Here is a 27,960-nt window from a genome sequence, read left to right as displayed (position 1 = left end):
TGGGTGTGAAGAGTGGTGGTTTTAAGTACAGGCAGTCCCTGATGTTCCGACGACCCATCACAACTTAAAAATATCGTAAGTCTTAACATGCCTAACTAAACTAAACCTAGCCTACCCGTATATACACTGCTACGTTTGCCTGCCGTGTGAAAATTGGAATATGTTTGACCTTTTTTCGTATTGCAATCATCATCTTTTTGGATCCCGAATACAGACTACTGACACCTGCTGGAATGGGAGAGTTTTGTTCTCTCATGTAAGTGCAGAGCAGACACGCTAGTTAGTTGTCAGATGTACTCTGTCCGGTGTGTTCTAGTGCAATTTTTTTTGCCCTGACAAAGACAATGCAAGGCAACAATACAGTTGTTTTTCCTTAAAGCTTGTTCTTTGGCATTGCTTTGGTGTGTCCCTACTTTTAGGCCCTTGAACGAGGCCCTTTGCTCGAGGGGCGATATATCATAGCTGACCCTGAGCTCTGACCTGACACTGGCTTCCTAACAAGCTGGGACATTCAAAGTAAAAATTTCCCCCTGCTGTAATGTATGACAAGTAAAACTCTCTTTATTCCTATGTGAACCTTTTCTGAAAGTATATTAGGGCCAGTGGACAAATGGTTCCCCTTCTGAAAGCAAGAAATATAAAACTTCCAGCCATTAGAAACCATTTTATCAAATAATCAGACATGTATGGTGCGCTCGTTCCAGTGAAAATACAATGGAAGAGTGTGTGAAATGGTGTGAGGGAAGACGCTAGTATAGATATGGGCATTTGGGTTGGCAGGGGGTGGCAACAGGAGGCACCCGATGACATGGTGGATTGTAGAGAAGGACAGTGAAATATTAATGCAAATCTTTTTCCTCGTTTTCTTGAAGTTAGGTTTTTTTTCCCTTCTCCTCCCTTCCTCTCCCATGGGCAGGTGGTCTGGCAGCGAGCTGACAGGGGCATCAGAAACCAATTACCCCGTCTGCTTACACACGGCCTTTTCGCTGCCAAGTTAAACTAGTCGATCTGAATGGACCCTCTCTCTCTCTCTCTCTTTCTCTCTCTCTCTCTCTCTCTCTCTCTCTCTCTGATGAAAAGTTTATTGGCATGCCAGAGTTTTCTACGAAGCCCAGACAAAGCGACCGCGACGCAAGAATCGAACAACAATCGTCCAACCCGTCACGGCATATAACGACGAAAATGCTAACAATGAAACCGTCATATACCAAGCGATGCTTAACTCTTATATCTCAGTCATTCTCGTACTGGCAAGTGCACTCTTTATGACTCACTCAGGAATGTGAGCGCTCCAGTCCTCTGCCTTTAATGATCACAAATCAGCATTTTGTCCCCTAAGTAATGTTAAAGAAAAGACATTTTATTGTCTTCAAGCCGGACAAAGTTCTCAATATACGCTTAGAATGTGTTCATTTTGAAGCGACAGGCTTTATTTTGGCACCATTGGGAAACTCGGAGCTGCGATTCTGGATGCGAGTGCTAAAAACGAATTAAGATTCTTTCCATTCAGAGCAAAGCAGTTAAAGTGGTGGTGAAGCTACAAATCCAAATTATCTCGCATAGACTGCATGCTGCAGGTTGTCTGATATCTCTTTCTCTCACAGGCTTTTTATTTCTAAGGGCCTCATTTTTAACATGGCTCGGATTTCAAAAAACTGGACGAGAAATTTTGAAATGATATTTTGGCCTGCGGTGCACGAACAAAGCAGGACAGCCGGCGGGACATGAGCAGCTTATTTGCTCTCTTGCTGTGAAATCAAATAGCAGAGAAAAATACAAGTCGGAATCAAAAGGAAGACGTCCCACTGAGTATTTAGTTTGCTCGATTGTCATGTAAACCATACTGATAAAAATGTTGAATGTTGAACTAGCTGTGTGTGTGTGTGTGTGTGTGTGTGTGTGTGTGTGTGTGTGTGTGTGTGTGTGTGTGTGTGTGTGTGTGTGGAGGGGTGTTAGGGGGTAGTTTTAGGTCATGTTGGCACAGAAACATAATCAAGTTAGGACACTTTAAAGTTAGTTTATGTTCTTCCAGCTTCATATGTGCTAGAGGTCGATCGATACTGATAGCTTTAAAAAAAAATAAAATATACACTCCATGCAAAATCATAAAATTGCTGAATGAAATAAATACATATATATTTATTACATTAATAAATATTGAGGTAAATAAAAGACACACATTCAAACTGAAACAAAAAGTAACACTCCAAATAAGAAAAACCACTTCAAATAAACAGCACGTGATGTCAGGGATTCGCCTCTTGAGGCCGAGCTCGTACTGTATAAAACGCAACCTGGAAAAACTATGGTATGGAGATTTGCTCTCTCTTGCTCTCTTTCTCTCTTTCACTTGATTACGTCTTATAGTGTAAAACATCTGTCCTGAAAATGTGCTGACACTGGAGACCTTCTATAAATGCTAAACATTGTTCTCTCTTTACAACATGACAAAAGGGTGAAGGAGATTTTTTGTCACATGCACTTTTTACAGCGCTGTGAAATTCTTTCTTCGCATAACCCAGCGATGTCCTGAAGCTTGCGTCAGAGCACATGGCAAGCCATGACACAGTGGCCCAGGAACACAGAGGGTTGAGGTCCTTGCTCAAGAGCCCAAAAGTTTACAGCTTTCCAATAGTGGGTTTTGAACCGCCAACCTTCCAATTAGTAACCCAGAGCTTTAACCACAACTTCTGAAATTCTCTGTCTTATAAAAGTGTGAAAAACTCAAATGTGCTTTTTTCTGACTGTTACAAAGCTCTGACACTTAAGACCTCTTGCATAAAACTTCATATATCAGTGATTCTCCTTTTTTTTTTATCTGTGATACTAAAAGTTTTATAGCATCAATAATACACCAGTGTTCTGAAGCTACAATGCTGTCAAAGCTGCTATTCATCCTGACCATTCAGATTTGAGACGTCATACACAAAAATAGACTAGTCCTGTGATATCATTTAGTTTAAATAAACAAATACACTACAAACTTGACTTGACAAACTTAAAATGGTCAAATGTTTCAACTGAGCATAAGATTTGTATGTGTTTTTTTGAACATTCCACATTAAGACGTTTTGCATTAGATTCTTTGGAGATTCATTCAGCCACAAGGGTGTTAGTAAAGTCAGGTAATGATGTAGGTGAGGTCAAAAGGACTGGGGTGATGTCAGCATTCACATTCATCCCAAAGGTGTTCAATAGGTTTTAAAGCTCTACAGCAGGAGATCTTCTACTTCAGCCCCTGGAAAGCAGATCTTCATGGAGCTGGCTTTATACACAGGGGCATCGGCATGCTGGAAAAGGAAGACGTCCTATACAATTATGTGCTTCTAACTTTGTGGTAAAAGTTTGAGGAAGAACCACATATGGCTGGAAAAGTCAGAGGTTTCCCAACTTATATAAACAAAACACACAAGCCAGAAGTAATGTTCTTACTCTCGTTATTGTCGATGGCAAAATCTATCCCACTCTCTTCTCTCTATCTCTCTCTCTTTCTCTCCCTTTATTTTAGCGGATGTTATATAACACCGTCAGTGTCTCCCTCAGTAACCGGCTCCTGGGCAATTCCCCGAGTGGAATCTTTAAACAAATTTGATTTCTCATCTCGTTTGTTGTCTCTAAACGCTGCCATGTGTTTTGACGTTATGTTTAAACTGTTTCAGCTAAGGGGTGTGAAAGGAGTTTGAGTGAAAACGAAGAATAGGAGAAGGTACACAAGAAGAGAGAAAGAAGAGAAAAGGTTCATTAAACTAGAAAAAAAGAGATAAAATTGATTAAGATGTGCCGATACTTTTGTTTAAACACAGAATTATTGCCATTTCTATTGTATTTTCTATTAATCAAATCCAGCACAATAATACTGTAGCAATATTCTACACTTTATTTTAAAATGCATACAATATATTTATATAAATTTGTGGACACCTGATTATAAGATTGGTATGTGCTTTTTGAGCATCCCATTCAATATCGAATCTTGATTTGTCCTTATAATAACCTTCACCCTTCTGGGAAGATGTTCCACAAGATTTTGGAGGGTGCTCAAGAAGATTTGTGGAGATTCATTGTATAGCTCTATAGCAGGGGAGCTTTCACTTCAACCCATGTAACACATATCTTCATGGAGCTGGCTTTATGCACAGGGTCATTGTCATGTTGGAACAGTTTTGGTCTCCTAGTACAAAAAGGACATTTTCATGCTACTGCATCCATTGACATCCTGTGATAACAGTTTGAAGAATTACCACAAAAGGTATGGCTAGAAAACTCAGACCACACCTGAAACGATTCCTCAGTGTTAACCAACCTCTTATACATCCTTCGAACTCTGTATGAACTTCCTGTCAATCCATATAACCTCAAAGCTGTACAATACACACCCCAGAGCTCCTTCTCAAGTTCTGCCCTGTGTTACAGCCCTACAACCTTTCTTTATAAACACTATTAATTCAACATGTGGTCTATTCACATTCTCGCATCGTGATAAAAAAGGATTTATGTAGACAGTTATGCCTTCTATACAGGGTATATAACTACGTGCATTTTCTCCGGTACTGTAAATCGTACATAGTTGTATATCATACACTGAGTTGACTTATGTATACAGCGTTTATATCTGTGATATTTACTACAATTTATTTTGTCATCTTAGCCCCATTTTGGACCAGAAAAGTCAGGTTTTTATGCACTGTACCTGACATTATAGATAAGTAAAAAAAAAATGTTCTGGGGACATGCTGATAAAGAAAAACAATCAACAACAGGGTGGTGAGATGAGGAGAGGGAGGGAGAGTGAGAGAGAGAGTAAGAGAGAGAGAGAGAGAGAGAGAGAGAGAGAGAGAGAGAGAGAGAGAGAGAGAGAGAGAGAGAGAGAGAGAGAGAGAGAGAGAGAGAATGGCTGAATGAGTCCATTTCTGAACTAGACATAAATGCTACATTTATTTCTGTATATGCAATAAATAGACAAAAGTATTGGGACAACTAATCTTTTCCAGCCATATGTAGTTCCTTCCCAAACCTCTCTAACCACAGGGTTAGAGGCCTTCCCTGGAGGAGAACAACAGCCTTAATTTTTAACATATACATTACAGCACAGTGAAATTCATTATTTGAATATCCCAGCTTGTTCAGAAGCTGGGGTCAAAGCACAGGATCAGCCATGATTCGGCACCCCTGGAGCACAGAGGGTTAGGGGCCTTGTTCAAGGGCCCAAGAGTGGCAGCTTGGCGATACCGGTTCTTGAACCCCCAACCTAAGATCAGTAACCCAGCACCTTAACCACTGAGCTACCACTCCCCTAGGAACGAAGAGATCCAAACCTGTTCCAGCATGACAATGCCCCTGTGCACAAATACAGCTCCATGAAGATATGCTTTATATGGGGTGGAATGAAAGATCTCCTGCGTTAGAGCGCTGACCTCAACTTTATTAAAGAACATCCTCACCTCACCTACAGCAGTACCTGACTTCATTAACATTCTTGTGGCTGAAGGAATCTCCATAAATCTCTATAAAAGTATATGGGAACTAAATGTGGAATGGATGTTCAGAAAACACATACCAATCTTCTGTTCACGTGTCCACAAACTTTTGTGTATATTATTAGTATTTGTCTTAGGTAAATTTTTGTCACTGTGTGTGTTTGTGTGCGTGCGTGCGTGTGTGTGTGTGTGTGTGTGTGTTGCATTTAACTCGCTCTGCCCCTGAAGAGTTCACTCTTGTTTCAGAGTCAGTTTAAGTGCATGAAATACATCGGAAGAATATCTTCTCATATCATGTAAAGGTAGATATGACAACATTAAAGGCAGGTGTGTGTATTTGTGTGTGTGTGTGTGTGTGTGTGTGTGTGTGTGTGTGTGTGTGTGTGTGTGTGTATATGATTGAGTAAAACTGCTTTCGATCTTAGATCTCAGTCCAATTTGGAGGAATTCCAGGGAATATAGAGTATATATGTGTGTGTGTGTGTGTGTGTGTGTGTGTGTGTGTGTGTGTGTGTGTGTGTGTGTGTGTGTGTGTGTATGAGTATGGTTGAGTAAAACTGCTTTCGAGCTTAGATCTATGTCCAATTTGGAGGAATTCCAGGGAATATAGAGTATGTGTGTGTGTGTGTGTGTGTGTGTGTGTGTGTGTGTGTGTGTGTGTGTGTGTGTGTGTGTGAGAGAGTGGTGAAGAGGTGTTTGTGATGATAATATTGGAAGGAGTCTCCAGTGTCAGATGTACAGTTGTAACTAAGACAGAGGCTTCTTTGTAACGTGACAATCTGTATTTATTTTTATTACCTTCAGGCAAAGGAAGAACAGCAAAAGTCTGATAAGGCTCTTCAGCTGCTCTAAAGTAAGTGAAAAAAAAAATTTTGCTTCTAGAGGTTCCACAACATTAAATGCAGTTGTGGATGAAGTACATAAACCATGTAGTTGAGTTAAAGTAGAGATACACTCTGTAAAATATGACTCCAGTAAAAGTAAATTTGCTCCCTGAGGGGGACTATTTTGAAGGTAATCGTGTGTAAACGTAGATAAAATAAAGTATTTTTTTGTAAACAGAGCTCGTCTCGCAACGTCCTGATATCACCGCCAATCTATTACAATGATCAAGATTGAATTATCATGAAGTTTCTTCCTTTATTTATTCCTCTCAAAATTTTCTGCTTGCTGTTGAACTGACACTGATCTTTATGTTGGTGATAAGAAGATACCATCAAGCAGCAATCAAAAGTTTAAAACAGAGCGCGTGCTCGACTCTGACTGGTGGCTTGCCGCGTGCTTGACCAGTTATGTTTTTATCCACTCATTAAAAAAATAAACGAGTGATTTAGTAAAATGTATTTGAGTAAAAAGTAAAACATTTGGCTTTGAAATGTGGTAAAGTAAAATTCTTTTCTAATTCTCCTGACTACTTGATGTGAGAGAACGGTTTTGTTCTCTCTGAGAGCACTGACTGGATGAGACGAGGCTCCAATGACGCTCAGTCGGAGCGTCGATTCCAGTCCGAACAGGAATGCAGGAAACAGGAGCCGGCTAAAGGGGAAAAACCGAGGTTCGTTCCTTGGCATCGGGAATCCCGCTGTGTGGAAATGCACTTTGCCTCTCGGGTTTCCAGCTGCTTCAGACGGCCGGCGCTTCACCACAGATCCACCTCGACATGCAGAATTCATTACTGCAGGCTCAGCGGAACAGGTCGGGTCAGGTCAGGCCGGGTCGAGGCGGAATTAACTCAAGGCAATCGGCCTGCTGATGGACGCGATTAATCAGGACGATGTCTAATAGAAGATGAATTTGTTCGACTTTGTTGGCTTCTTTATGCAGGGGGAAAAACATCTGCACAGCAGGCTTCGATTTTAAAAAGAAAAATCTTTCAAGCTATTGATTTCAGCTTTTATGAAAAGCTGTGAGTTCAGCAGAAGCATTTGGATTCATGTAAAAGATGTAGCGTCGGAATGCTAACTTAAGTTGATCTACTTTTTTTTCCCCATGAATCTGTTTCTTTGATGTACAATGGTGTTTCTGTAACATGCAGTGAGGGAAGGCAGGACTCAACGTGTGCTTCATTACAACGGGGAACCAAATGTCAGAGCCAAAGTCTTAGGCGGGGTTTAATACAAACTCAGATCATTTTTTTCACAATGAGGCAACACAATGCACAGTAAGTCTTTGCAATGAGAAAAAGAAACAGCAAGGGATAAACAGGCGAAGGACTAAACACAGAACAGGTGAACACAATAGAGCAACAAATAAGTGACTGAACAGGAACAGAGTCAGAACTCAAAGGCCTGTGGAATTAAAAACAAAAGCATGTGATATGAACAAAAACAACAAAAAAAGACAATTGCACTGACGAATCTGTCATTTTTAAGCTCATTGTATTTGTCTTTATTTGTATTTTTTTCACCACAGTGAGAAAAAAACATGGCTGCCTCTATGAAAGTCTTTTTTTGGTTCAACTAGCCAGCTAGCATTAATGATCATGTCTTTATGCTTTGTTTACGTTCTCAGAACAGCGAACCGGTTATAGATTTAACCATCAATTGCATCTTTGTTGATTAGAACAAGTGGAGGACTAAACACAACAAGTGAACACAACAGAGCAAAAAATCAGTGACTGAACAGGAACAGAGACAGAACTCAAAAGGCTGTGGAAATCAAAATGAAGTTAACAAAAACAATACAAAACGTGATTTTTAAAAATTTTTACAGTTGCACTAGATATACATTTTTAAGCTCACTGTATTTCTATGTGGTTTTTTTTCCACACACAGTGAGAAAAAACATGGCTGCCTAAATGAAAGCCTTCATTCGGTTGAACTTGCCAGCTGGCATTAATGTTCATGTCTTTATTGTGTGTTTTCTTTCTCAGAACAGCAAACCTTTTATAGATTTAGCTATCAAATGCGTCTTAGTTGATTGATCTAATCTAATCTTATTGATTGTATAGTATTGAAGCGATATTTTATTTGCTTTTCTGTGGTGTGACCGGCCATGCCCGATTTGACGCCTGATGCTATATTGCTGAACTTTGAATGTTGACGAGACCTTACCAACTTTCCAATTAAGAATTCCAAGTTGGGGGCTGTTTTGTTTGTTTGTCTGATATTCAGAGATACAAACTTTAAACGAACGCAGCAATAGCACCATAGCCTTCCTGAAATCATCCGACATTAGCACTATAATCACCAGTATCTCAGCATTTTTCCACTATAGCAATAATAAGCTTAGCTAACATTGGATCTCTTATTATACACCATGCGACTTTTTTAAACTCAAGTCAGCTTGCTTTGTTAGCATCATGTCCTTCGTTGAATAAATATTTTATTGTATTTAAAAAATAGGAACTTTTGGTACTTTTGAAATACAGCAGCAAAAAAAAGGCAAGCTAATTAAACAAAATGCTTAGAAGAATCACAAAAGTCAAAACTATAATGAAAAAAAAATTTGCATTTGGCTAGAAACGCTAATTTTATTGCTATTGTTCATCATCTATTAATTATGGCATTGGAATCTAAATTGAATTGAATTGAATTCTGGACACAGGACAGCAATCAAGAGGCAATTAAGTCATTAAGGCAGCTCTTGCCCTGCCTTGGCTTGCCTCACATCACCTTGTCTAGCCCCATGCACTATCACGGATCAGCCGATAACAACTTCCTGCCAAGTCCTCTGAGACATTTCCTTTGAGAAATGTTTCTGCAATGTCCAGAAGTTTGCACCGTATTTAAAGGAATACTTGTACGCAATTTTCCACTTACTGCTAAATCAGCCGAACAAACCCTCACCGCTTCACTCGTAGTGTAAAAGAATCCAAAGATAACATCAGCGCCTCGGGCCGTACCGGGCGCCGGATTAGAGGAAGCCCCTTCACACTCTCACAGATGACTTTCACCACAGCATTCATGCATTCAAGCTGCTAGTCTGCTGACTGGGAAAGGAGTACGCTGTCTACAGAGCTTGAGGTCTCGAGGAGATAAACTCGCCTGTGACTCAGGAGATCATATGAAATCTGATGTTCGATAGTGTATGGTTAATTCAGGGCACTTGACCTAAAGATTGCTTTAAGAGGAAACTTGATTTATATTTGATAAATTTAGTGTAATTAACCAAACCAAACTGTTACCACAAAGTTGTAAACACACAATTGTATAGGACGTCTTTGAATGCATTTGGTAGCATTTAATTTTCCGAATACTCGATCTATGAGACCCAAACCTGTTCCAGCATGACAATTCCCCTGTGCAAAAAGTCCACTCCATTAAAATATGCTTTATATGGGCTGGAGTGGAAGATCATAAGTGGCCTGCTATCAACCCTATTAAACATCTTAGGAATTAATTTGTCACACTGACTACAGACTTTTCTAAAAACATTGTGTTTATAAATGAGCACAAATCTTCACAAAATCTAGTGGAACATCTTATTATTCCATAGTTATTATAATACTATGCAAACAAAATGCATTCCCCCCCCCCCATTTATAGTAAATTGTAACAACACCATTTCATTTTAAACTTGTTACAGTAAGGTTGTCTGGCTAGTGTTGGGTTGGTGGGTTAGCGTTGGGTTAGTGTGTGGGTAGTGTTGGGTTAGTATGTGGTTAAAGTTAGGTTAGCATAGGGTTAATGTTAGGATAGTGCTGGGTTAGCATTGGATTGGCGTGGCCAAAAAAAAAGTTAGTTTGTTTATATTTAGAAAGGATCAAAAGAAATTATATAAAGCTTCACCAGATTAAATTGATTGATTTTGCAAACAAGATAAAAGATAATGGTGATAGCAAAATGTTTTATCAAAAAGGATCTAGAACAATCTATGTATTGAGGTATGAACGTGAAAAACATCTATATGTTGTGTTATCTTGCGTTGGCCCATGTCCCTGCATGTGCTCTTGGTGTCTATCACACACCTGATTACAGTCACAAATTCCTTGCATGCTTCTCATATCTCTTGCTCTGCGATAAAGTGTTCCTGATTTGGAAATATCCGAGATGCGAATCCCATTCTCTGGGCAAACAACTTTACAGAAAACAAGCAGTGTGTGAGGGACACGTAAGCTTGAGATGGTTTTGTTTGCAGTAGCAGATCAATGTAAAATGGCAGCCATCTTTAAATAGTGCAAGCTGTTGTGTCGAGCGTGAAGAGAATTGTGGTATTAAACCCGAGATGAACTGTTGAAAGTACGTTTCAGTTCCACCATGTGTTTTAGCTAATGTCAGCATCATTCATTTCCACAACACACGTGTACCATGAATTGTTTGTAATCAACAATTGTAGATATTTGAGCCATCTGCTCAAAACAAAACTGTTTGCCAGAGTCCGAAAGAGTTCTGAGTAATTTTTGCCATTTAGCAGACACCCTTATCAAGAGCGATTACATTTATCTCTTTGACACAACTGAGCAGATATGGGGTTGGAGGCCTTGCTTTGGGGGCCCAGGTGTGGCCTGGGATTTAAACTCACAACCTTGGGGTCCAAAGGCCATGCCTTGACGATTAAGCTACCACTACCCCAGAATGATGTTACGCCCTCTTTTAACTTCATTCGAAAAGCATTTTACTGACTCCAGCTTCTAACAGCAGATGTATGTTGTATTTCCTATAACTGTAGTATTATAAGGCAAATAAATCTCAGGCCTGTGGTGATGTGCATAGATCAGAGAAAGCTGGTAGCTGGATAACAGGAGCACTGCAATTATCTTGCCCAAAACCCAGAGATAGACAATTTTTCCATCATGTTGCTGTTGCTCGGTCCATTACAAGGCAGCTCCGGAATGTAAATATTTACGTGCAGGGGAAGGTTGGGGGCGCTCTTTAATGTCTGCACTTAAACACACACTATTTACAAAAGACCCATCCAAATGTGCACAGAATGAAGCGCGACATGCCACTGACAGGCCTCAGGACGAGCAGAAGGGCCATTGGCTCAGGATATACGCAAATATTTCTGCTAATCCGGTCTGGAGGACGCCGTCCAAGAACCGTCAGCACGTCAGCATGCGGAGCTCAGAGGGGTTTAGTCAGATAAAGACGGAGTATGACTGAATGGAAACAAACACGCATGCCATGTACTGTGTACAACTGTGTGCTCGAGTCCATTCAAATCGACAAGGCATGAAGTATGTCTTACGAACAAGAAGGGATAAAAACCATCAGAAGCATTTTAATTTCCAAAGGTTGTAAATAAATACTGCTACATTGTAAATGCTAATTAAAATCTAGCTGTAGATACATTAATTAGATCAGCTCCATAGATGAACCACACTCTCTCCTCATCCTTCTCTTACCCACATGAGAGTCATGAGACCAGACACAAGCCTTTACCAGACCTAGAATTTACTACACACACCATCATATTTGGAACCCCCATGTCCCCTGAGTGGCAATGCGATCTCTGAAGATGGGTTCTGTTTTTCTGCCTCAAGAAGGTTCATCCTCTGAGCTTCTATGTTCTTTTGGGAAGCTTTTGAGAAGACAAAAGTGAAAATGGCACATGGATTAAAAGAGACAGAGGGCAAGAAAAGAATTAAAGGTCATACAGGTGCTATGTTTTGCCAGGAACTTTTTTCCAGGTATGGAGAAACTTGATAATAAAGTTCCCATTGCATCAACAAGGAGTTTTTCTTGAATTGTATCTCCAACAGTCTCTGACCTCAATCTTTAATTAGAAAAAAAAAATAAAACATTGGAAATTCAGGAATGTGTCCTCAACCACAAGTTCAACAATTGACCCTAGATCAACATGACGTCTCACAAGATAAACATTAAACAAAGAAAGACTTAAATTTAAAAGTTCCAGGAACCTTTTCATGAGCAGGTAAGGTATTTTATCTAGACCAGGAACTATTGAGAGTAGAGTTGTGAGCAGAAGGCTGTGACTTTAAATCCCAGCACCACCAAACTGCCATTGCTGGGACCTTGAGTGAGGCCCCTAACCCTCAACTCCTAAGTTGTATGTCGCTCTGGATAATTCCTGAAAACCCGAGAAATTGATTAGTGAAAAGTTAAACCGTGTTGGATTTTGTAGTTAAACAAAACACACAGGCATGCTGAGGAAAGTGATTATGTCCAACATTGCTGCTAGGACCAAAGTTTGTGGACATCTAACCATAAGATTGGTTCCATTTACTGTTATATTAACATCCACTCCTCTGGGAAGATGTTCCACTAGATTTTGGAGTGTGCTTTTGGAGATTTGTGGACATTCATAAAGCCACAAGTATGTTAGTAATGGTTAGTAAAGTCAGGTACTGATGTAGGTGAGGTGAGGAGGTCTGGGTTGCAGTCAGCATTCCAATTTATCCCAAAGGTGTTCAATAAGGGTTGAGGTTTGAGCTTTATAGCAGGAAATCTTCCACTGTCATTCTGGAACAGGTTTGAGTCTACTAGTTCAAGTGAAGGGAAAATTTCATGCTACCAAATGCATAGAAAGACATCCGATACAATTGCGTGTGCCTCCAAGTTTGTGGCTGGAAAAGACAGGTGTCTCAATACGTATATATAGTTTATATGTTTCACAGATCCTGTTTTGAGAACCATTGGCTTAGAGAACAAGTAAACCCAATCACTGTGAAGGCTGAGTGTGTTTGTCATTTCTGCGGCATGATGTTGGTATGTAATCAATAGCCCTGTTTATTTTTCGTGAATTTCTTGCCTTCTAACCTTTTAACTATGTGTTATTTCGGAGGGTTTGTTTTTCACAACTGAGGATTGAACATGGCTTCATTGACCACGGACGAGGCGATTGCTTTGGGATTCCTACTCTCACAGACGGAGTAAATGCAGGATACAACACAACACAATATGGAGCACAAATAAGCAGTGACACAGTGTTTTGGCTCTGGACTGTGGTAAATCAATCAATCATCCAGTGGTTGTCCTGGTCTAACAACTGTGTACATTTTGAAGGAGAAACCTTTTGAATGCTGCCAGGGGTGGTTTAAAGAGGTGGCAGCTTACGGGGAGGTGACATTGGACTTTGGGTTGGGATGTCAATTGTTCAAATCGCAGCTGCCACTGCTGGGCCCTTGAGAAAGGCTCTTACCTACTCAGCTGCTGTAGATAAGAGTGTCTTCCAAATGCCATAAATGTAAATATAGACAAAACTGTTAAAGTTTGAGCAATGTGTCAAAGACTTGGTAAAGTACTTATCCCAATATGCTTCAATATGCTTCAATATGCTCATGACTATCATGACAAAAGTTTGTGGAAACCTAAAATAAGATTGGTATGTTCTTTTTGAACATACAATTCCACAATCAGTCCCTATTTGCTCTTATAATAACTTCCGACTCTTCTGGGCAGATGTTCCACAAGAATTTGTAGAGATTTGGGCTCATTCAGCCACAAAGTTGTTAGTAAAGTCAGATACTGATGTAGGTTGAGGAGGCCCGGGGTGCAGTCAATGGTCAAGATGGTTGAGGTCAGAGCTCTACAGCAGACCACTCAAGATCTTTCACTCCAACCCCTATAAATCATATTTTCAATAGAGCTGTTTGGGTCTTGTAATTCATACTAAGGAAAAATAGTGTATCCAAACACCTCCTATACAGTTGTGCATGTTTAAAATTGTGGTAACGGTTTAAGGAAGGCCCACATATGGCTAGAAAAGGCAGGCGTCCCAGTGCTTTTGTCCATATTGTATATCATTTGTAGTAGTTAAAGCACTGGACTTTGGATTCAAAGGTCATGAGTAAAAATCCCAGCCATACCAAGCTGCCAATGTAGTGAAAATTGTTGTGTTAATTGTTGTGTCGGTCTCTGAAATTCGGTCTCCAGTGTGTATGTGTGTGGTTCTCAGTGCTTGCTTAGAGAATCAAAAGAGGCAAAGAGCCAAACAAATCACTCACTGGCGTTGCTTTTGCCATATCGATCACACAGAATGTTTGTGTTCATGTCAAGGCTCTGAACCGGTTAGCATCCGGATGATGTAGGTCTTGTTTAGGAGAAGTCCTGGAAGTGTTTCATTCATAAAATTCACTGCTAGAAATGTTGCCCAGTATAGTAAGAAGAAAATTCAAACAGACCAGGAAACAGACGAGACGAAAGAAGTCTCTCTTTCTTGTTTGGTGTTAAAGTTCTTGGCAGATTTGACGGAAGTGTCGGTTTTATTTAGACGCACTAACACACCAGCTGGAAGTGTTTGGACCCGTTCTTCATTCAAATTGTGCTGACTCAATCAAATTTAACGTGTGTCTGACATTAGGAGGTGTTCTCCCTTTTCACGACCAAACTTCACTTCACTTCACCTCAGCATGGGTTGCTAGTTCAAGCTCGTCACGCTCCATTTTCATGCTTTTTTAGTTCTATATTTAAGCTGAGTCCCACAGGAATTCCGCCAGTTCAAAAGGGCCCTGATTGGAGCCGTGATTAAAAAGAATTTACCGTTTCAGAGTTTCCTCAATGGCTGTGAGCGCTGCGTAACAGCTGATGCATGATATCCAGCAGGGCTCTCATTACACTGACACACGATATGCTTTATGCGCAGTTTACAAGTAATTGGAAGTGACTCCCTAAAAAAAAAAAGGTGTAGGAGGCATAAAATTCACTAAACACACTATGCTGCGATTCTACATACTCCAAACTTTCTACACTCACATTCAGGCTGCGTGTTTATTCTGTTTTTCGTTGCCGCGTCCACAGAGAGGACGTGCATTTTTCTATGATTGGTCCTGTTATTATGAAATGTCAAAATCACAACTGCTGAATGTTTCTCAAAAGAAATCTACAGTTTAAAATGTATCATGGATCGCTGGTGACCTAGGAAATGTCGGTCAAAGTAGAACATCTAAAGATCGGATATTCAGAACGATTGAGGAATGATAAGGCAAAGCAATGTGCGTGAATTTAAAGACATTACAAAAACCTATTCGAAAAAACACCTTTATATAGTATGTTATCGATGTGCATCTGCATAGGTGAGGACTATGCAATTTGTATCTCAATGCATCTCAACAATACGACACATTGAAGATACATATAAGCAGCTATCGATGTAATGCTATTGCGATGCAGTTCGATTCGATTCGATTCGATTCAATACAATGCAATATGATGCAATGGAAAAAATATGATGCTCCGCAATTCAATATGGTACTGATAATGTGCTTTTATTCTTTGGTTCAGACAGACAGCAAATCATCGATTTACTTAAATGCCTTTTGACTTCTAATGCAGACCTTCTTTTCCTGATCTGTCTCCAGGAAAATGCAGCTCTACCTCTGCCATGTTAATCTGTATTCTCCGTGACAATCAGGACACGCCTCGGTCTCCGTAGCAATATGATATGTCATATTCACGTAGCAGCAGTGGTGCTGAGAGAACGCGCTCGAGAAACAGTTTAACTAGGAGAAATCGATCCACATAGAAAATATGGGTCACTTTCTAAATAATAAAAGTATAGCGCATTTAATGATAATTAGATATAAACAATTTTCCAATGCAAATATGTTAAAAACAGTGCATTCGCGATACAAATGCCAAATACAGTAGAAACCGATGCCCACCTTTTTAAATCAATGCATCACATCATTAACCATGAGAAGCAAGAAAAGCGAAACCAGAAACCTTTACACAATGCGATGAAGTAATGAGACATGTTACCCAAATTACGCACTGAACGAATAAAAAACAGTGAACTAGCAGAGAAAATGAAATGAAATTCAATTAAAACAACAAAAGCATGTAAGAACAAGCACCGCTCAATTGTTATGGGAACACGGTACGAAGCACAGGAGGTAATGAGCATCTGAAGAACCCTCTGTAAAGCTCAATAACCAGCCTTCCTAAAACTCTATTTCTACAGTGGAAGTACAGATGTTTTCAGACCATATGCAACTCATTCCTCTGCAATGTCTGAAAACCAGTCTGGCTTAGTCTCTCGGATGACTAAACAAGCTGAGTGGATAGTAATAGTGAGGACTATTCAATATAACCCCTACAGTGTAATTAGTTTCTAATCACCAAAAAGCCAAAAAAAAAAAAAAGTTCAAACCGCATGTCTTGTTAACAAAATATTAATAAATTTACCCTTGTCAGTGTATATACTGGATTGTGATTGGCTGGAAGTTCAGGCATGATTTCAGTGCATTAAACACACAGATTGTATACGGTCAGTTTAATTAGCATTTTAAATTAATGTGCTGCTTATAAACAGCTGTAACCACAGGAACATACGTTTTGAGCTTTATACGGAGTAAGCCAGCTGTTGTACACATTTCCTAATGACCTTACTGGGCAAAAATTATGGAATATTGGTGTGCTTTAACTTAAAAACCTCATTTTAGATCAAGGTACATGAAAAATTTGATGGACTGGAGAAATTTGAAAGGAGAAAAAATAGCAAAATTGGCATCATTTTGTGTAGATGGAGGTCATTTACATACACTCTTCTTTTCTCTTCTTCTTTTCTCTTCTACTATTCTCTTCTCATAAATCTAGAATTCTAATTACACACACTTATACACTTATACACCATATAAATATTGGGGGTGTCAAAAATAACACTATAATTTAAAAACACAAATTTTATTAATGCGTGATTAATGCAAGGTGCATTTCTGTTTGGCAATTTTTTATTATAAATGTATTATTCATTAATTGCCAATTTATTAGGTATAGATAAATATAAAAGAGGCGATTAAATTCTACATTGCAACATGTGTTTTATTCACAATGTCATTTCTTCACACATATATATAAAGCACATAATAATAATTTTTACCCCAAAATTAGTTTTAATTATAAAAGATTTGTTTTACTGATGATCTCCTGATGATTTACATAACATTAAAAAACATAATTATTTTAAAACATTCACAAGAATATTTTGTCTTCATGCTCTATGTTGAGTTTGATTTCACTAATAATAAACACATATTTGCATAAAGCATCCATATTTGTCCATGTTGATTAAAGTATTAAAAACCTGAAAGATATTCATTTAGGGCACTTGTAGAACAGATACAAATGTGCGATTTAGTTGCGATATAAAACAAAGAATTTAAAAAATAAAAGCGACCTATTGGATTTATTTGGTGTTTTACAGTGACAGAAGAGGAAATTAGGAGTTAGTTATTCATGTCACCAGAAATTGAGTCATCAGGGTCACACCCAACACACAGTGTTCGCGAGTTCGTCTGAGAATTTGGATTTATTAATAAAGAAGCTCTTGGTTACCTCCGCCCCGCTTGTTTCACGCGTCACCGTGTTGACAAATATCACTTACCGACTCTCATGGCTCTCATGACTCTCTTAACATTTTTTTCAAAGTAAAATCCAACACCCTACACTGTGGTATGAATAAATAGAGTGTTAGCTTTCGACTATTTACAGGGACGCATTTGAAAGCTGGAATTTCATCCACACTTGAGTTGGTCTGGGGTCATCTTGATTTTATATATATATATATATATATATATATATATATATATATATATATATATATATATATATATATATATACGAACCATTGCTATATTTAATTATATAAAAAAAAAACTTTTCACACACTTAAACTGTGAACAAAACGTTTGATCTAAAAAGATGAAGATGTTAGTGTAGAGTCAAGGGTCTACAGTACGTTTCCCTACAATTCGCCTCACCACACTCCTTTGACAGCATAGTTAGGAGAATGAAAAGTGAGAATCTGTGCATCTCAAATTAGAGCGTCTCAAAGTCTCGTTGCCTCGCAGGTTTGGTTGCATTGAGTCGGTGTATAAGTGCGTCAGAGTATGTCACCTTCAGCAGGAGGTGTGAAAGAGTATGTAAATGATGACCCCGGTTTCATATCTGACCCCACCAGTGATGCTTTTTATAACAGCTCAGAAATGAATGGAGGATTGTCTCCATGCTTATGTCATCACGTAATTAGGTTATAGGGTCCATCTTTCAGCTGGTGGTCACGGGATAGCGCCGGAACCCGATTCTTCCAAACGGCTCATCGCTCATTTCAACCCAGATCTATCAATCTAGTCAGCGGCGCATCGCGGTTTTCCAGAACTGCAGCACAATTAGACGTCTCCTTCCATTCTGTCCCACTCCTGTTTGTCAGTACATAATAAATATTACCTCATTCACAACCCAAGTCTGCTCTGACCGCTGGTTTCCTCCCTCAAATCCACACATGACTCAGTGCAATAAATCAAAACCCTCTGATTTGTCCTGCTCTACGAGCAGATGGTGATGTCATCTGCATGAGACTGTCATCACTTGATTATTTATGCAATCGAATCCCAGAATCATTGAGACTATACTTCTGCTCCAGTCTGTATATCTCTGTCCATGTCAGACTACCATGGCCACGCCCACTTTTCAGTGAAAATTTACTCGCCCTGCTCTACGTCACTTGCTTTCGATTTAACCCTATTTCACCTTTTCAGGTTTTTTTGCTAGGTCTCATGCTGGAGATGTTATTGTTGGTTTCCTGTACAGGTCCTACATTATTTCCTGTCCCTCTTCATTCACTGGCTTGTTACCTGATTGTGTTCACCTGTTCTATGTTAGTCTTTGATTAGTTTATTTATATGTAAAGTCAGTCTTTTTGTATCATTTGTTTCTCAGCCTTAGTTTCCTGTTTCCGCATTCAGATTCTTGATTACGGACTATGGATTAATCTCGCAAAGTGAGTTTGCACCTTTTTATTGTGCCTCTCAATTCCTGACATGCTAGCCTTCTGGGGTTTTAGTCCTCATTTCTGTGGACTGTCTTTTCTTGGTGTTATAATTCTGCCGCAAAAAACGGCAATGCTTTGAGAAAATATATAGACCACTACTGAAATCATGGCTGCTTCAGTACGTACTGTAAATCCCTGCATTCTAGTAAAGAGAGCCTGTCCGGGTTTGAATAATCCAAACATGTGCTATTGAGCAGCTTTCTTTAGTTACAGTTTTTATTAGTTGCTTTTAAGCGTTTCTTAGATCAAAAATGTAACTTTCAAATCTGCTTGTTCAACCTCCACATCATGTAGTCACTTGTGCATATCATAAAAGCAATTTTTTGCTGCTTTGCTTTGGTACATTTATTGAATTGATTGTGTACAATTGTCTGTCATGTTGATTAGAATATATTATACTGTTTTTCACCTGAATTGTCTCAACCCCCAAACTTTTAATACTTAGTTCATTAGGTAAGTCTTTGAATGCAAAATGGTTAAACTAGTTGTCATAATTTGTCATGCTTTTTTTCATATGTAATCTTATCTCATCTTAAATGATCTTAGATGTCTATTAAACATTTAATATAATTGTGTCTTGAATTGATGAACTGTGCAGATGAATCTTATATGTCACTAATGAAGGTGATTAAATGGCATCAAATCAACCAATAATCAAATAATTCTCTAAAACAGGTCAAAGGTGAATCTCATGGACCTTCAATTGGCAACAAAACACAGAATAACAATTTCCGAAAATAGATAAACAACCAGGAAACAAACAAACATTAGTACAGTACAGTAAAAGTGTGAATGCTGTCTGGTCTCTTGCAATCAATATCAAAAGCAACTGAGAAAAACTGTAAGAAATGTGCATCTTCAGTAAACCATGACAACCAACACATTTTCAATCAAGCATTATTTATGCCACTTATTTCCTGCTCTAAAATCCATTCAAATGTACTTCAGTCTGGTTTGTAAACTGATTATATGTTAATGTTGCTATTTTATTCAGAGATGATATAAGAGTCCATACATGAGATGAGGCCTGCATTAAGAGATCATTAATATGGGCCAACAATGTTACTAGGCCTGAAATGTTCCCTTTGATGAGAAGGTTCTCGGCAGAACCCTAAGTGTTTCGCACACAGATCCAGCTGTGGTTTAGGATGCTAAGAACCCTTAATATGTAAAAAGATTTGTGAGGAATCTTTATTTCTTTAAACTGTATACATACTTTCTTTCGGCTTCTCCCATTAGGGGTCGCTACATCGGATCATCCGTATTCATGATCCACATGTTCGAATTGGCACGTTTTTATGCTGGATGCCCTTCCTAACGCAACCCTCCCCATTTATCCGGGCTTGGGACCGGCACTAAGAGTGCACTGGCTTGTGCAACCCTAATGGCTGGGGTTGGTTCCCTGACCGGGAATCGAATGGAACAAATGAAAAGCCACAAAATAGCATAAGATGAACAAAGGATCTATCTTGACACAGACACACACACATAAATGCACAACTGAATATAAGACTTCTTTAGTGCTACTATTGGTGTGTCTAAGGTCATGAAATATACACACACATACACTGACCTGGGAGAAGCTAAGTCCGTTAAGAGGGTGACACTGCTCCTCAACGTTTTCCACAGCTCCTGTCTTCTTGCCCATGCGCTCAGCCTCACGGGCGAGGAACAGATCGAGCACAGGAGCTCCACGCCACCTCATGTCCCACTCCGTCAGTGAGTTCACCATCAGCATCACCCAGACGGGCCGCTTGCGCTCCCAGTCTCCCGCAATGGCCTTAAACAGGTAGTCAGCGTAGAAGCGCTGCTCGGCCCTCACCCACGCCGGCATCATGTGCCTCACGTAGTCCAGGTGGCGCTTCAGTCGGAGGTAAATATCTCGGGGCAGCAGGCTCCTCAGGCTTTCGCCATTGGGTAAGAGCTGGCAGCTGGCCAGTTTGGACACGGTCACAGGGTCGGTCAGGTCAAGCTCAAAGAACACGCTGGTGCTGCTCTGGAAAGCCCGCTTCGAGCTCTCAGGCACAAAGTCCCACACGCGTGTGTATGGCACATGGATGGTGCCGAACAGGTAGGAGGGCGGATGAGGGGAGGGTCGTCTTACTGTCCACAGGAACGAGTTCAGCTCGCTCTGAGGAAAAAGAGAAAAAAGAGGACATGTGAGGAGTGACCATGTCTACCAGGTTAATCAAAGCATTTCATGAAGGTTGAAATATAACAATTTGAAAGTGAATTTTAAAACAAATTTAAAACAAAGCAAATGAATTTTAACGGCACTAATTTTATTAACGTGCGCTCAATGCAGCACGCATTTCTGTTTGACCATTTTTAATAGAAATATGAATAAATAAATATAAAATAGGCAAAATCAAAACCAACATTTATTCCCAATGTTCTTTCTTTACTAAAACTTTACTTTACTTTATCTAAAATAGATAAATAAACAAATAAACTAAATCAACGAAAAAAGAATCTAAACACTAAAAATTTGTTTTACTGATGCACCAAGTCTCAAATCCATAAAAATGCACATGTCTGGCAAATTAAACCGTCCGTGTGGAAACACTGCAGGTGTTCTGATGATTTCTGTCATTTAAAACACCATAATTACTTACATTTACAAGGATATTTTGTCCAAATGCTCTATGTTGAGTTTGGTTTCACTAATAATAAACATTCATTCATTCTTAGATTTAGCCTTAGATTTATTTTTTTTTATGTATATACAGTATATACAGTATATATATATATATATTAAAGAAATTTAGCAAACAGAACCAACATTTCTCTAACATTGTGCAGCTTATTACGAACAATACATTAGATTATTTAGCTTGTTTTGAGATGCAGGAACACAATTCAATCTTTAATTCATATTATATTCAACGCATATCATTATGTGTCCACTATATGGACAAAAGTATTGGTCCACCTGACTTTTCCAGACATACTCTATTTGGTTCTTTTCCACAAAGTTAGAGGCACATAATTGTTGAGGATGTCTTTAATGCCTTTGGTAACATAGAATGTTCTCTTCACTTGATTTAGGAGATCCAAACCTGTTCCAGCAGTTCAATGTCCCTGTGCCCAAAGCCAGCTCAATGAGGTGTGAGAGGAAGATCTCCTTTCATAGATTCTGACCTCAACCCTATTGAACACCTTTGGGATGAATTTTCTACCTACATCAGTACCTGATACTACCTGGCTGAATGACCACAAATCTCCACAAAACCCCTTCAAAATCTAGGGGAACATCTTCACTGGAGAGTGAAGGTAATTATAGCAGTGAATGGGGACTAAATGTAGATTGACATTAATTTCATGGTTAGGCGTCTATTAACTTTTGGTTAAAAAAGTCTATTTTAGTCATCAATTCGGAGCAGTAGAAATGATCACTTGTGAATCTTATGAAGGTGACTTATCTATCTGTTTTATTAAAGGCACTAGAAGAGCTAGATAAACCAGGGAAGTTGAGAGACAGCACTGATTTTAGCCATGACCATGATGTGATCATTTCCCAGACCGTGTTACACATGCCCATAAATCTTCTGTATATTTAACCAAGATTCTGTGAGAGCTGTGAATACTGCAATACTGAACAGTGATGAATGAAACTGCCAAACTAGTGTTTATTTTTATTCAGAATGGACCCTCGGTTCTCACAAAGCTTGATTAATCAGTCACTTGGTGTAAAGGGAATAGTGTAACATCGTAAATGTTTGATGCATTTTAAATTAAGCTTCTTAAGTGTGAATCAGGTCAGAACAGTAATAACTCCTCACATCAGTGAGTGTAGAGGATGGATGGATGGATGGATGGATGGATGGATGGATGGATGGATGGATGGATGGATAGATGGATAGATAGATAGATAGATAGATAGATAGATAGATAGATAGATAGATAGATAGATAGATAGATAGATAGATAGATAGATAGATAGATGGATGGATGGATGGATGGATGGATGGATGGATGGACATCACTAGCACATGAGTAGGCAAAAACATTGTTTCTTCCTACACAAGTTCTTCTTGAGTTCTCCAGATCTGACACGTTTGTTTGTTTGTTTGTTTGTTTGTTTGTTTGTTTGTTTGTTTGTTGGTTTGTTTATGAGTGTATGTATGATGTGATAAATGATGTGTTCAATGAAATGTTGAATGACATGCTGAAGGACATGTTGAACAGCTTGCTGAATGACGTGCTAAATGACATGCTGAATTGTGTGTTGAATGACTGTATAACCTGGTTGAATTATATGTTAAATTACATATTGCATGATGTGGGAAATGACATGCTGAATGACGTGTTGGATGACGTGTTGGACAATGTGCTGAATGACGGGCTGAATGATGTTGAATGACATGCTGAATGGCTTTCTTTATGACTTGCTGAATTATGTGTTGGATGACTTGTTGAATGATGTACAGTATGACGTGTTGAATGACGTGTTGAATGACCTGCTGAATAGCGTGCTGAATGGTGATGAATGACGTTCTGAATTGCGTTTTGTATTACGTGCTGAATTACGCTTTGGATGACTCGGTAAATTATGAACTCTATGACTTGTTGAATAACTTGCTAATTACGTGCTGGCTAATTGTATGACGTGCTGAATTACATGTTGCATGACATGCTGAATGACGTAATGTATGACGTGTAGAGCATGCAAAATGGCATGCTGAATTAAGTGTTGTATGAAGGGCTGGATGACGTGCTGAATGGTGTTGAATTACATGCTAAATTACAGATTAGATGACTTGTTAAATGACATACAGTATGACATGATGAACGATGTGTTGAAAGATGTATTTAATGACGTGCTGAATGGCATTATATGATGTGTTAAATTAATTCTGTATTGCTGAATTATGTGTTGAATTACTTGTGAAATTATGTGCTAAATGACAAGCTGAATGGTGTACTGTGTGACGTGATAAATTGCATGTTGAATGACTTGCTGAATGACGTGCTATATGACGTGCTGAGTGACGTGCTGAATGACTTGCTAAATGACGTGCTAAATGACTTGCTGATTTGCATGCTTAATTACTAGCTGAATGACATGCTGAAGGACTTGCTGAATGACGTGTTGAATGATGTGATAGTTGACATGTTGAATGACGTGTTTAATGATGTGATGAATAACGTGCTGAATGACATGTTGAATGACGTGCTGAATGTCATGCTGAATGATGTGCTGAATGACGTGCTGAATGATTTGATGAATGGCGTGCTAAATGACATGTTGAATGACGTGCTGAATGACGTGATGAATGGCGTGCTGAATGAATTGCTGAATGACGTGCTGAATGACGGCTTTAATAATATGATGAATAACGTGCTGAATGACATGTTAAATGACATGCTGAATGACGTGATGAATGGCGTGCTGAATGACGTGCTGAATGACGTGCTGAATGACGTGTTTAATGATGTGATGAATGACGTGTTAAATGAGTGCTGAATGACGTGTTGAATGAGTGCTGAATGACGTGTTGAATTACGTGTTGAATGACGTGCTGATTGACGTGTTGATGATGTGCTGAATGATGTGTTAAATGACGTGTTGAATGATGTGCCGAATGACGTGTTGAATGAGTGCTGAATGACGTGTTGAATGAGTGCTGAATAATGTGTTGAATGACGTGCTGAATGACGTGTTGAATGATGTGCTGAATGACGTGCTGAATGACGTGTTGATGAGTGCTGAATGACATGTTAAATGACGTGTTGAATGATGTGATGAATGACGTGTTGTTGAGTGCTGAATGACGTGTTGAATGACGTGCTGAATGACGTGTTAATGAGTGCTGAATGACGTGTTGAATGAGTGCTGAATAACGTGTTGAATCACGTGCTGAATGACGTGCTGAATGACGTGTTGATGAGTGCTGAATGACGTGTTGAATCACGTGCTGAATGACGTGTTAATTGACGTGCTGAATGACGTGTTGAATGAGTGCTGAATGACGTGTTGAATGACGTGCTGAATGACGTGTTGATGAGTGCTGAATGACGTGTTGAATGAGTGCTGAATGACGTGTTGAATCACGTGCTGAATGACGTGTTGAATGATGAGCTGAATGACGTGTTGAATGAGTGCTGAATGACGTGTTGAATGACGTGCTGAATGACGTGTTGATGAGTGCTGAATGACGTGCTGAATGACGTGTTGCCATTCTGAATTTGCACCGACTTCATTTTTAACAAGTCGATATATAAAACACAGATATTACAAGGTGACATCATTATAAATTGTAACATTTGAAACCGGTGTTTTTCGGTTTTTCTAAACGGTCTGATTACTGTGCGAACTTTTCTACAATGAAATGCAATTGTCAGGACAAGTGGCATTAATCATATAACGATCATGTTAATTTTACCCAGGAACTTTAACCTGCAGAATTCCCTGTGAAATCTCTCTCACACACACTCACACACACAACCTGTCTTATAATGTGATCTTTACTAGCTGACCTGTGTGTAGGTCTTCACTTAAACTGAAATGTAATCTCTTTAGAAAAAAACACCACAGACACTCGTATGAGTACACATCATCATCATCATCATCATCATCATCATCATCACTACTTTCTTTTGTCACATTAGCCAAAAGAGAAGAACGAGAAAGAAAGTAATATTTCACTTGGCACCAGAGTTTGTTTCTTTTAGCAGCGATGTGACATAAAACTGGCTGCGTGCCTCCGAGAGATGTAACTGTTTTAGCGAATGTTTCCATGGGACACACTGAATAATAATAATAATAATAATAATAATAATAATAATAATAATAATAATAATAATATAATTTTTTATACCATAATCATGTTTATTCAGTGAATTAATATTCAAATGTCACATAATCATTGTCATTGCATCATCATTTCTCACACAAAGCATGGTATAAAAACATCAATCAATTCATGAATTAATCAAAGAATCAATTATTCAAGTCTTTAGCAACATGTAGGGTTTCCTCCGTGGTGTCAAATACAATCTTAGTTTGTTTATTCGTTTTATGCAAAAAAAAATTTGCCTTATGTTGACTTATGTGGATGCGGGAAGACAAACACACCAATAACTGTAATAACTGTCAAATATTAAAAGCTAAAACAGTATTAGAAAAATAAAAATGTTTACTTTCTTTAATTATTAAAAGAGGAAGAAGGGGAAAAAAAAAGACAAAGTAAATGGAAGGAGAAGGAAAATGGAAGAACGAAGAAGAAAAAGTAAAAAACGTAAAAGGAAGAAGGAAAAGAGTCAAAAGAAAAAGTAGAAGAAGAAAAAGAAGGAGACGACAGAAAAAGTAAAAAGGAAAGGAAAGAAGTTAAAAAAGGAGAAAAAGGAAGGAGCAAATGTAAAAAGAAAAAGGAAGAAAACGAAAAGAGGAAGGAAAAAAGGAAAAAGAAGAAGGAATAAGTCAAAAAAAAAGAAGGACAAATTTGAAAAGGTGGTACAAGAGAAGAGGAAGGAGTAAAAGGTAAAAAAAAAAAAAAAAGAAGACGATGAAGAAGAAGAAGAAGAAGAAGAAGAAGAAGAAGAAGAAGAAGAAGAGAGAGTCTGCTGAATCTTCAGCACTGCTCATTAGAGTTCTCTGAGCTCTTTATGAACCTCACTGACATTAAACTTAATGGTGCAATAAAATACAATTATTTAATTAGGGAAGTGAGAGTAATTGCATAAAAAGAAAACCCTGAAACTTCTTTTATTTTATTTATTTTAGGCTACAATTTTACAAGTCATTTAAACTTTGTATTCTTTATTTCTCAGGATCAGTAACAGGTCATCACAGATTCACCATCAAAATAGATGGTCTAAAGTTTGTCCTAAGACTCCTGCCTTGATGATGATGATGATGATGATGATGATGGTGATGATAAAGTTAGTCTTACCGTGTCGTCCTTGCTGCAGTGTTTGGTTTTCTCCCGGTTTAATACTAATAATCCCGCTGGAAATAAAGTCCAGAGGAGCAGCCATCCGAGCGCTGAGCTCCGCTTCATATCGGGATAGAACACACACACACTCACACACATTCACACACACTCTCTCTCTCTCTCTCTCTCTCTCTCTCTCTCTCTCTCTCTCTCTCTTTCTCTCTCTCACACACACACACACACACACACACACTCTAAATTCGGCGCTTTTTGGTGAAGGCGCACGGAGCGGTCTGCCCCTGCGCCATGCTCGCACCCTGACTTTCACTGAGCGAGCAAACGAGCGAGCGAGCGCGCGCGCGTGTGTGTGTGTGTGTGTGTGTTCCTCTTAAGGGCTCCGAAGATGAAGGTTATGGTGGAGTTTTTGAGAGTTTCCCGTAGCGAACGAGGGGAGCTCGTGTAGGGGAGTCCGTGCGCCTGTGTGTGTGTGTGTGTGTGTCACCAGGGAACGGAATGCATTAGCCTCTCGGCCCGAAATCATCTCCTTTATTGCTTTGCCGAGTGAGAACTCTCTAAAGGACAAACAGACTCCACTATCAGTGTGTGTGTGTGTGTGTGTGTGTGTGTGTGTGTGTGTGTGTGTGTGTAGCACGTGGTTTCAAAAAAACATCTGGCAAGTTTGTTGATGTTGGACGGATTCAGTTTGCTTTGCAGAAATAAAACAGCAGGAAATAATGCATTTGTATTAAAATATTAATTAAATGAATATTATTATTAGGTTATTTTAAATATATTAAAATATATACAAATAAATAGATCATAACATAATTTAATACACCTGCAACGTGCAGACAACAACATAAAAAAATGCACCTCTTGCCAGATGTAAGTTGTATCTGAGATCATGCAGATTCAAAGTGTTATTTTCCGAATGT

At 38.9% G+C, this 27,960-nt stretch overlaps 1 protein-coding gene across 1 annotated transcript in view; it reads right to left on the bottom strand.

Moving 5' to 3' along the window:
* Nucleotides 1–27,523, bottom strand: part of trabd2b (TraB domain containing 2B) — a 70,478-nt gene extending 42,955 nt beyond the window's left edge. The window contains exons 1-2 of the mRNA XM_083554991.1: nucleotides 27,044–27,523; nucleotides 20,722–21,279 (exon numbers count right to left, since the gene is read on the bottom strand). Coding sequence (XP_083411117.1) covers nucleotides 20,722–21,279; nucleotides 27,044–27,184 — 699 coding nt within the window. The 5' untranslated portion in view covers nucleotides 27,185–27,523. The remainder of the gene's footprint in view (nucleotides 1–20,721; nucleotides 21,280–27,043) is intronic.
* Between the last annotated feature and the right edge of the window lie 437 nt (nucleotides 27,524–27,960).

Source organism: Silurus aristotelis (genome assembly GCF_946808225.1).
Source record: "Silurus aristotelis genome assembly, chromosome: 11".
Lineage (NCBI taxonomy): Eukaryota > Metazoa > Chordata > Actinopteri > Siluriformes > Siluridae > Silurus > Silurus aristotelis.
The sequence above is the reverse complement of the archived record's forward strand: the minus strand, read 5'-3'. Positions and strand labels throughout refer to the sequence as shown.